This window comes from Anser cygnoides, chromosome 3 (genome assembly GCF_040182565.1).
Source record: "Anser cygnoides isolate HZ-2024a breed goose chromosome 3, Taihu_goose_T2T_genome, whole genome shotgun sequence".
Classification (NCBI taxonomy): domain Eukaryota; kingdom Metazoa; phylum Chordata; class Aves; order Anseriformes; family Anatidae; genus Anser; species Anser cygnoides.
In genome coordinates this window covers 85,249,087-85,261,094 of record NC_089875.1, presented here as the reverse complement: position 1 = coordinate 85,261,094, position 12,008 = coordinate 85,249,087, and the positions used below count along the sequence as shown (strand labels likewise).

At 37.0% G+C, this 12,008-nt stretch overlaps 1 protein-coding gene across 24 annotated transcripts in view; it reads right to left on the bottom strand.

Annotated features, from left to right (window-relative positions):
- SNAP91 (synaptosome associated protein 91) overlaps nucleotides 1-12,008 on the bottom strand; it is a 72,828-nt gene that overhangs the window by 36,097 nt on the left and 24,723 nt on the right. For all 24 annotated transcript variants that reach the window (XM_013180139.3, XM_066994586.1, XM_066994596.1 and 21 more), the window contains exons 6-11: nucleotides 10,538-10,631; nucleotides 9,183-9,294; nucleotides 7,612-7,718; nucleotides 6,274-6,315; nucleotides 2,645-2,715; nucleotides 1,208-1,235 (exon numbers count right to left, since the gene is read on the bottom strand). In XM_013180139.3, the coding sequence (XP_013035593.2) occupies nucleotides 1,208-1,235; nucleotides 2,645-2,715; nucleotides 6,274-6,315; nucleotides 7,612-7,718; nucleotides 9,183-9,294; nucleotides 10,538-10,631 (454 nt within the window). The remainder of the gene's footprint in view (nucleotides 1-1,207; nucleotides 1,236-2,644; nucleotides 2,716-6,273; nucleotides 6,316-7,611; nucleotides 7,719-9,182; nucleotides 9,295-10,537; nucleotides 10,632-12,008) is intronic.

Genomic DNA, 12,008 nt, shown 5'->3' with positions numbered 1-12,008 from the left:
TTTTCAAATCCTAACCAGGACATCTAACAGTGCCTATGTATCAAAGGCTTCTCAGTAAGTTCCAAGACAATTATATGCTCCTCAGCAATTGTATGCTGCCCCATCCCTGGAGGTGCTCAAGGCCAGGCTGGATGAGGCTTTGCGCAACCTGGTCTAGCGTAAGGTGTCCCTGCCCATGGCAGGGAGGGTGGAACTGGATGAGCTTTAAGGTCCCTTCCAACCAAAACTATTCTGTGATTCTATGATTCTAGACTCTCCTCAAGACTTTACTAAGGTCTGAGACTAGATTGGTCCAAATTCTTCACATAAATGGGCGAGAAGGGCTTCACCTAAAGTTGTAAGAACACTTCCTGAGTCATTATGTAGTTCTTGCTAAGTGCTACAGTGTTAGAAAAAAAGTATTTTTAAAAAACAGCTATGGGCTTTTTGGAAAGAAACGTTAGAGCTTTCTGTAGAATCAAGCATTGAACAGTCTCCCTCAGATTCAGAAGTTTTCATTCAGTTCTTCCTGTACAACAGTTGTTACTAACCATAGAGCGATGGTGTGATAATGTTTCAGGTACAGCAGGAACCAGTAATACTAACATCATAAAGATCATTAGTTTATTTGACACTCTAAACAAGCTGTTTTCACTGGTAACTCTTGATATAGATTAAGGTGAGCACTCTCACTAATGAAGGTCAATTCTGAAACTAGGTATATCAGATTAAAGTTTAAAACTATATTCATGTTTAGGAAGAAAAAGAGTCAGCATTTTCAAATAAAAAGCTGGAAATGGAGTGAGGAATCTGGAGAAGAAAGAGTACATAGCAACTGTCTCACTGACAGGAAGATTAAAAAAGATATTGAGACAAAGATATGAGTGTCTTATGCTTTCTCAAAGCATGACCATCAATTCTTAGTAAAGCTGCTTAGCATCCTGCACTGGTATAAGCAGTATGGCACTTCAAATCAGCAAAGTGTTTTTATAAAGCTTCATTTACAAGGCCATTTTAAGATGCAACTTTGTCGTTCAGGTAAGGCCTAGGTGGCACAGTCTAAAAAACAAATCAGGAGATGGAAACTTAATTCATTATGCCTTTATGTTCTAAAGCATATCACCTGAACAAGAATTAAGCATATCACCTGAACAAGAATTAACTAGTACAGCAACTATTTAGTATAGCACTATTTAGTACAGCAACTATTTAGTAAGGCAGTATTTACCTTGCTCAGAGGAGAAGGAGCCCCAGATCTAGGGGAAAAAATGGGGGTTTTGTGATAAGTACATTTCTGGAAACTGTATTTCTGGTCATCACAACACATGCAAAAAGACCTAAAATGAAACATCACAGCTATCTCGATCTCTACAACTGCATGCCCTCCCCTTTTTCAAACTTCTATGTGTCACTTTAGAGACGTAATGCAAATTGTTACTTCAAAGCATAAATTAATCTTTTTAGCTAATTAGTATCACAGGATTATTCTGCCTTTTAAATAAGCTCTACAGAATGGAGGAAAGGCAAAGTTGCATGCAAATGTCTTGCTTTAGGGCATACAGAAGCCAGCAGGAAATAATTATTGGGGCAAAACACAGCCATATTATAAAATCCTACAAGGATAGCAAAGTAAGACCAATAGGAAAGCAGTTATCTAATACTAGTCTTCTGAGAACGTATAAGCCAATTTCCAAAGTCTACCATTCTTTTAAAGAAAGTCAGGGTCACTTTAAAATGATATTTAAAAGTATGGAAAAAATTAGTTGTGAAGTCCCAAGCTGAAGATTCTCCCACATGAAAGAAAAATCACACCAATGTTAATCTATACAGCCTTAATCATAAGTTAGAACATATGCCAGTGCATTTGTTTACTTTCATTATTATGGGGTATGAAAATACTGCTACTTATTTTTAGAGCTGCTTTGATCTAAGAGATGAAAAATTACAATGACACTGATAATGAAAAGAGGAGTTGAACCTGAACCAGTACTGAACTAGCATCCATCCTAATAGGTTAAATCAATTGAGTAAATCCTAGGAGCTGTAGAACTGATTAGAAGATCTGGAGTTGAGACAGAAGTGACTACAAGTAACATAGTCGCTACGTACAAAAGCAAGCGACAGTTTAGATACAATTTAAAGAAGATATCTGTTTCTAATTGTTGAAGACACCTTAAAAAACAAACAAACATAGCAAACAGAACCATAACCACATCTGCATGCAAGTGATATGTAAACATATGTACTTACCCTTCACTAAATTGCAAGGGAAGCAACAGCAAAAGAGAAAACACAATTTTAGCTTAATCCTTCCTAGAGTTAGCCATGACAAGTATCTAGTAAGAAGATGCAAAGCCATTAGAAAACAAATCATTTTTGACAATAAAAGCCTTAGCAGTAGGGAAAAATAGTTCTTTCCAGGACTGCTCCATAGTTAATTTTACTTTGTTAGGAAAGTGTCCGCTTGTTCAGTGTCTCTCCCACACCCCAGTAAGATAAACAGTTGCTATTAAGATAATTTTGCAAGGGAAAGGAAAAGCATAGTCACCACAGCTTATTTTCCAACTAAGTGACTAAAAGAGATTGGGGGAGGCAAACCTAAATATCATCTAGTCTCTAATTTTTACTGTTTTGCCTTGCTGCCCTTCTCAAAACATATACCTACTTGTTGCCAGGTTTTTTTCCTTCCAGGGAGTTTAGGTGTTGCTCAAGGGTCTCCATAAGACTGCTAGGAGCCTTGAAAGCAAAGAGAAAGATAAACTTCTAAACATGTTAAATTGACCTAACAGTGCTAGAAACCTAGCACAAAAGTCCCTTAAATCCACCATGTGCACACTCATGCTGTTACCTTATTTGCAACACCGAAAATAATGTATTTCCATGCTAGAAGTATTCAGGCAAAGACAGCTTTTGAAAGATAATACTGTGTTCAAATTTACAGAGAGAGAACATTTACCTCTACTAAACAGAGCCTGAAACTTACACCCAGGATGTGTTCATCATGCTTTGAGTCAGTTTTAGACATTGACAACAGCATAGGCATCCACAGAGTCAATTTTAATAGTAATTCAAGGTCATCTTTTTCAAGGTTCAAGGTCCAAGGTCATCTTTTTAGTTCTACTTTTAGCCAGATCTACAATATGTAATTTATGACCAAAGGGTTGCATAATATTTGTATATCTAATCAAAGCTAACTAAAAGTCTGTTCCAACGCCCATGAAAGCAGTTACCTATGATTCAAGACTCCCCAAAATCACAATTCCACCTTTTAGCTAAGTCTTCTCAAAACTATGCAGAAGTTACTAAGCTCAACAGGTAATTCAAAATTCAGAAAGATTACCATTTTAGATATTTACAAACATAAGCTTTTTCAAGCCTCCCTAATCTTAGGTTTAATTTTAAGAAACCTTTTGTTGGCAATACCCCCAGGCATGCACTTGCTGTTACAATGGTAGTTAAGAAAAGTAGTCAAATACAAATGACAGTGTGCTTAGCTACTTCAGTATAAAAATAGTGTCCAGATAAGTAGAATCCTACAAGATCAACAAGCAAGGAGGAAACCCTTGAGAGATACAGTAGCATGTAATAGTAAGGTATTTCATCAGGGTTACCGTTTCATCATTGGTACAGTCTTTAAAAGGGGATTTCTCTTTACCAGTGTCTTTCAGATCAACCAGAATTCCTGACAGCAATACCTATAGTGTTTTTCATAAATACTGTCTTTAATTTCAGTATATATACACTCATCAAAAAAAGTTAGTTTGCCATGCTTGAAAACAGACTTTCCACTGCCCATATATACATTACCCTAAAAACAGTTTTCTGGCTTCAGTATGCTTAGTATCTTATAGTAGTAATGCACAGCTATGTGTACTTATAGCATCTGCATATTAATTTTGACATTAAACTGAGCAGTAAGGTAAGATTCCTGCATGTGTTAAGTGCTCAAAAAATCCTTAACTGATGGCTTGAATTTAAATATGTACCATGTACATACACAAAGCAGAAACATATTAACCGTTACTGCTATTTCATAAGCATGTTTATTCATTTTTAAATAGTGAAAGCACAAGAAAGATTTTGGCTAAAAACAAATGACTTTGTTCATTTTTTTCTTGCTGCTGAAGAATACTTAGTAATAAGTGTCTCCTTCGCTGAAGAACAGATTCAGACTTCCATGTATTCAAAAAGGCTACAGCATAAGAAAGAAGTTGTGTCTAGGTAAGCATGTAAACAGAAAGCTGTGTTTCAAAAAATTAAAAAAAAAATCCCACAATTATTTCCTCTAATGAACTGCAGCTCTACACAATTTAATTATCCTTCAAATGCATTATTCACAGGTTTCTGAAAACACAACAAGAAAACATGAAACTCATCCGGGAAGCAGAATTCACAGAAGCAGCTTTAGAAAATTTCTAACCAGATGCAACACTTTGTAAATTAAATATCATCTGGTATCCAATTTGTGACTCTGAACATTGCTTAATTTCTTCTAGATACTGCGTCTGTTAGATTAATCTATTGCTCTGCATCATGGGGGAACCATAGATATGGGTTCTCCACTAGCTATTTGGGGTAAGACTGACATGCTTGAAGATTTGTTAATAACTGTAAATGAGCCAATCTCCCTAGCTGCCAAGATGCCTCCTCAGCTTCCAAAACCTTGTAGCCAAACCAGAAAGTTCAAAGATGACAGCTATCAACTTCTATTTCAGTACTGTGACTGCTTGCTTGGATTTAAATAGATGCACACACATCAAATGTCAACACAGACAGCTTCTTGTGGAATAATACTGACTATTGAGTTCTGACTATTGAGTACTGACTATTGAGTTGAATAATACCGACTTTGAGTTCTATTGCTTATATTAGGAATTTAGGTATAACACTGATATTTTAGCTTTGTTACCCAAAATTATTATTACATATAATTATATATTAGAATCATAGAATCATAGAATCATAGAATCATAGAATCGTAGAATATCCTGAGTTGGAAGGGACCCTTAAGGATCATCAAGTCCAACTCTTGATACCGCACAGGTATTAGATGTTAGTTGAAATTCATCTTTATTTATTTCTCACTGAAATACATTGCCTAGATCTTGTTCACAATCTAGAGAATGCTGCATATTAGCCTCAGCAAGTAAGTCCCAAACAGCAGCCTGTGGGAGAACAGTTATACTGGCCTATTTGAGATTTAGGTTTGCTATCAAATATCACATGTGACGGTTGAGTTGAGGTTGGACTAGATGATCTTAGAGGTCTTTTCCTAGAGAACCCATTAGGTACAAAGTTGGCTGAACATCCTACTTCAGTTACTTCAGAACAGAGTATGGTATTCCATACACTACTACAATTCTGTTTCCTCAGCCAAATAGTGTGAGCAGAATTTATGGATTTCAGATGCTACAGGGCTATAAACATTAACAGTCTCCATCTTCACAACATGTCTGAGTTTCAGACTTATTATCTGGCTCTTCTAACCAAGAGAACCAACACTCTGATGTTGATTTATACCAGGTTTTCAAGAGGCTTTACAAAAACTTCATAGTCATAGGTTATTATCACTTAAGATTTACAACTGCTAAACTGCTTTGGGTTGCTCTTCTGCTCCAACTGCTTTGGGTTGCTCTTCTGTTCCTATTTGATTGGCATTGAAACTGCCACAAGTCCCAAGTCTTCTGTATGAATTCTCTCCTCCAAGTAAATATCCTTTTGATATTAAACACAGAGCCAAGCACTCAAGCCCGTTTGCAAAGGATTTTGTAAATGTGCCAGCACAATAGATTTTAAGCAACAGTAGCACCGGTGAATTTTGTTGTTCAAGTTTTGTTACATACTGACACAGTTCAGCAATCAAATCATGGCTTCTGCATTTAAGCTTACAGTTTACTGTACCTAGACCAACACAGTAGTGCTACAACTGCTCTGAATTTCATCTCCGGTCCAAGATAGTGTCAGGGTGAGATTATGATACAAGTCACAACATAATCTCTATGCAGTCTGTTGTCAAAGACTAAATTGCTCTACAGGCAGTGAGAGTCTGTCCTTTAGCAAGGAAAGAGCAACACAGTGCACCCTCCAGCTGCAGGCTGGAAGCCATCATGAAAGACATTAATCTAGTTATATTGGTCTTCATAAAGAGCTTCTGGCAGTTCTTGTCTTATTTACAAATTGGGAGGGCTTTAAAACATTCTGTGGCGTGATTTTCTACAAACATTTAGACTCCTGGTATACTTATTAATTTATTACACAGATCCAAAAAGACTTTAAGAGAGGCTTGAGGCTTACCTGTGTAAGATCAGGGATATCACCTTTGTCAATTCCAACTTGCTGTGGATTTTTAAGAAAGGAGGTAAAATGTAAGCACATTGTTCCATGGCAGCAGGCATTAATTTTGACCACAACAGTGGCACACTCATCAACCTATAATGTGTTTTGTCTTTAGAAAAAGACTACAAAGTTAGCATGTGCAGATGCCCACATCTTTCCAGTAGCTATTCCATTACCTTCAACAACTTGCAGCAGTCTCTCTCTTCCACCTTGGTAAAGTTCATACTCCCTACTGCAAATCAGGCAGGGCTTTCTGGACACGTACTCTTGTCTCAGAGGGCAGCAGCAGTGAACTGCCAAACATGTATTACTCAAAAGATACCTGACTATCCTAACAAAGTTTTCCTCTGAAATTCATCCAATGAGAAGGTCCTAGAAGACACCGCTTGCAAAATGTTAATGTTGTTTTTCCACCCTTTTCTCCTAGTGTTTCAAAGCAAGATGAGGTGTCAGTCTGCAGTCTCTTGTTAGTTGTCCTGTTGATTACATATGGCTTTTCAAAGTGCCTGTTGGTTTACCTTTTGCAGAAGAGCAAGCTCCACTGCAGCTACTAATCCTGAAATACAGGCAATATAATCCCCATACTGTAAAGCTGACCTACAGGTGCTTGAAGTACTTCTCAAAGATCTGAAGTCTTCATGCTACCACTCCCTCAACATTCACATCAGGCGTTACATGCCACTCAGTAGTCTAGCAGGATCCTTCATAAATAATTAAATAAATAGCAAAGAAGCAAATATTTTATTCAACTCATTACTGCTGCCCTTTATAGTGAAGCATGAAACAAGGAAAATGTACATCTTATGCCAAGAAGCCAACTACCACAAATGAGAACCCAGCAAAAGAGTTAACTAACCATGTAATATTTGTATTATCCACAGAAGGGAATGATAACTAGAATGAAAATCAGGAAATTTTCACATTGCAGTAACTTATAGTTGGCTGCAAAGGCTTAACAAGAAGACATAAAATTTTTATACTTATTCTTATGTTCATCCCTGCCCTAGAAACATAGATTATGCACTTCCATGAAATACTGCTGTGGTTGCAGTCATGTTATCCATTACATTACCAGGAAAGTTGAGGCTGGCTGCACATTAGAGACATATGGAAAGCCTACACAGGGCTTACTAGTCCAAGAAGAGCTGAATAAGCAGATCCAAGAATTTCTATGCTGCCTCACATTTATGTACAGTGAGTCAGTTGCTTAACAAGTGCAATTAATATTTTATATTGATGCTAAAATATTCATGAAATACTTAAGTGCCAGACTCCAGAAGACTGGAAGTCACTTACCTCTGCAACTTTAAGAAACTCTGATACTCTGGTCATTCGAGTAAGAAATCGTTTGTAGATTTCAAGAGCATCTTTACATTGTCCCTTTTTCATTTCAAAAAATTTCTCTAGAGAAATAATTTGGCAAATTTCAGTTAAGGTGTCTTACATTAGGTCTGTATTCATCAGCAACTCTAGTTTTCAGGAAAATCATATTTCAAGAATATTGCACTCCATTAACATTTCTCTACCTGGACACTGATCTAGTGGTATTCCTAGTCCTTAGTAGAATTCAGAAGTTGGACCTGCTGGGAAGCCTAAGAATTATATAGACTGGAAAACTGCACCTCAAGCAGCCACAACATTGTGTGAGAGGTAAACCAGGTTTTTAAAGACAAATAATAAATAGACAAAGTAGCTACCAACCTTAAAATTCAAAGTATTTAAAGATACTTAAACATATATTAATATATTTCCTCTCCCAAGTTGTCTTCATTCCACCATAGAACAGTACATTCTCCCACTCAAGTAATTCCCTTAAGTTGGTTAGTGTCTGTTAACAAGCACAACTGCTACATATTTCAACCTGAACTTACACTTTAAGTAGCAGTAGACACTGAAATCTCAATTCAATTGTTATGCCCAACACATTTGTATCTGCTCCATCAGCTTTCCATGTCTATAGTTTCAGTTAAAATACCTGGGACTTACTTTTATGAAGTATCATTATGAAATAACATTACAAGGATACAAGACCAGCATTTGAGCTTCAGGAACATCTGTTTGCCTTTTCAGTCTTTGTAACAGTCTCATTTTCCTCCTTTTCTAGTTGCAGCCAGACTTTTAGGACAGTCATGATGGCCAAGTAATCTAAGTTTCTATCTTTATAGACCAGCTGAAGTGCTCAAAGGTTTTAGTAGTTGAACCTTATTTTCTACAAGGTCAGTTCTATTTTCTGCAGTATAAGGCAACTCCTGATTTGGGGATTCATAACAAAGCCACCTGCGGAGACTGCTTAAGTCGTGTTATGTTATTGATCACACCTAGTTTTCTGAGCTTCAGAACATGCTTGCAGCCTTGCACAGGCTTTGCAGGTTGACTGCAAGTAAGTTTCTGAGGTAAGACCCAGCTTTGGCCATCATCCTTTCAGATAGATCAGTAAAGTTATTCAGGAGCATATTACTTCATATAAGACTACTACATAGCGTATTTAACAGAAAGATGAATCTGGACATTTTTAAAGAAATCAAATAGCAAAAGCTGCTTTGCTAACCTTGTTGGACATATTATGCAGGTTCACACAGCACTGTATGTTTCTTTAAGCACAGTGCTTAGGGATCAGTGTCTTTAAACCATACAGTTTTAAGAACATATGAAAATCCAGCCTCAGATGAACACTAGTGTATGAGGTTATGGCTTAAAGTCTTCTCTCACTTCTCACTTCAGAATAGAATAGTCAAGAATAATGTATTGTTTAAATGAAAGTTACACATACACACCACAAAGAAGAAGAAAAAAAAAAAGTGAAGCAGATCTGAAACTCCCTTTTCACTTGCTCATGGTATGTGAAATATAGACACTGGTTTACTTACCTAATAAGTTAATAACCCCATCATTGTAGCAAGCAAAAAGTTTGATAAGATCTTTAAACAGAAGCATGAATGCAGCATTTATGACACCATTTGTCAGTTCATTTGGATGAACCTACAAATAAAATACCAGTTAGTTACAACAAATTTATTGAATGCAATCAGCAGTTTTACTTTATACCAGATATATGTTGCTGTTATTGATGGAATCAAGTACTGAATACAAATTTTCACACACACAAAAAAAATAAGCAAAGGTTGCTTCTGTTTCAGTTAGGAGATGACAGTTTGGTTTTTTATTTCCCACTACTCCAGAACAAACCACTACAGCAGAAGAGTATCCCCAACAACAGTAAATGTCTTACGACTTCTTCACAAAGAGGTGGAAGGCGAGGACACTTAACAAAGCTTTAATGAAACTGGACAAAAGGAGTGAGTTCATAGCATTGTTTAAAAAAGCCTCAGTGGTCTAGTAGGTAATACAGTTAGGTTAATGGAGTCAAGACTCTTCCAGTTCTCATGTTAACTTGGGCAGAAAATTGCTTGTTTATTACAAGATCTCTTTTGTTTAAAAAAAAATAAAAAAAGAAAACTACAGAAAAAAAGTCTTCCAAGACCACTATCACAATTCCTAAGTCATTTAAGTAACAAAAACACATTAGCCAAACTGTGTGCTTCTAAGGCTTTCCTCTGAAAGCTGAAGTGGGCCCTAGACATCTAGGAATGTGTCCTTCCACCCACCAAGAACAGAAAAAAATTCAAGATCCATTCTTCAAAGATCTCTCTGCAATGTTACTCTGTACTTTCAACTGATTCCTCTTTTTATTCATAAAGCAGATAAATAATCCCACCAACATTAATAGCATTATAAATAAATTGAAGACATTTATTTCTATGAAAAGACTAGATTAAAGTTTAGTCAGTTCACTTAGAGCTGAAAACCAGGTGAAAGTTTTAAGGAAGCAAAATACTACATGAGGTGTTTAAATGGCCTCCCCTTAAAAAGAAGCTGGTTACCAAAAGACAGAAAAAAAAGTTTCTTTAACCTCATTTTGTTCCGTTTTTTCCCCTCTCTGATGCAAAAGATGCATCACTCCATTCTCTGAGTCAACATTCCTCAACAGCCCTCATTTCCCATTCTGTTACCCTACAAGAAAATCCACATTTGCTCATTTCATACATACAGAAAAGTGCCATCTTTCACTGCACTATATCTCAGTGAGACACCAAAAAGTGGACTTTTTTCCAAATAACGGGAAGATCTGTAAAGCATTACCTATAAGGTGAAATATGTTATTTACAGTGCAGCACTTTAAATCACTGGTTAGTGTTAATGCTGGGTCAGCTTCAATACGTACATCGAATTCAAGTAATGCATCAATTTGTTCCTGTAGTATTGGCATACTCTTCAGTAGCTTTTCAGGAGCCATTGTCCTCATTACCCCATCAGCTCTGCAAGAGGGAATACAGGTCAGAAGCCATTGCATTCTCTCTCTCCCTCCCCCCAAACTGATTTACTATCTAAATTTAAGCTTAACCCATTTCAAATAGTTGGAGCACTGCCTGATTCTCCTGCCTCCCTCAATATCACAAGAGCTGGCATGGAAAGCACTTCATCCAGCCACCACCCCTGACAGCAGGTGAAGAAGAGTTTTTATGTTAGAGTGATGAATGTGAGAGCTTGATCTTTTTGTGTAAAGAAGACACTGAGAGTTTGAAAAACTTGACAAGAAATACTGTTGCAGAAGTGCTTAGAGTCTTTGTGCATTAGCTTTGTTATGAATAACTAATGACAACTCATTACTGAGAGTATTTTTAATGACATGTCTATGGTCACTGAAGACAAAAAAAATCTCTATAGATTGTGGGTGGTTTTCTTTTTTCCCATAAAGTGCCACAATATATGCATGTCAGTATCTTAAATCAGGGCAGCCTTTGCTAAGAGCTTCTTACCATAGGACACTTTCCTCTGTGTTCGTGAGTACTAATTAATTCCATTATTTCTTCATAATGCTATCACTGACTTTGAACTGCCTTAGCAGTCCTGACCTTTTATTCCAATGGGATCATCTAGTAGTCATGGACATGTAACATTTCTTATTTGCAGCCCACAGAAGTTTTCATGTTTTCATGTATAACCATTTTTATCTCTGAATACCACAAACCCACTCAACAGTCATCATGTGTGGACCCATTCTGGCCACTGACAGGTATGGTGTCTCCTCTCCAGGAAGGCGTACCACCATTTATACTTATTTTACGTTATACTCTAAGGCACCTTATTTTGAGAACCGGAAATAATATGTACAGAAGGGCTTTGCAGCAACATGTTACAAGGCGGAAATTGAAGGAAGCTGAGTAACCCAAACTTACACATGGTGAAGGCACCATGTGACAAAGGGAACTTAAGATGTTAGGACAACTGTGCTCTGCTGGATCAAAGCCTGCCTGGAATATCAATCCAACTAGCTACCAGCCTTATGTCAAAAACTTATATGTGATTCACATTTCAAACAGATTCAAAAGATTACTCTGGTTCCTGTTACTGGAATAGCATCCAGCTACACTACAAAGCTGTTACAGTAGGCCCTATACTGTCTAGCAGTTTGAGACAGCCGGAGATGAAAACCTAGCATTAATGTCTCTGTTACCAGAATCCAAAGCAGAATACAAAGCTGCAGAATACACCAAAATTGCCAGAACGATCCCGTACGTAACTCATCATCAGAGGGGACAACTTTAGTATGCAGTCACTATATAGCAACTATACCTTCAGTGGGTGTTAAGCCACTTACAGTACAGTTAGTGCTTCAAGAGATAATCAGTTGA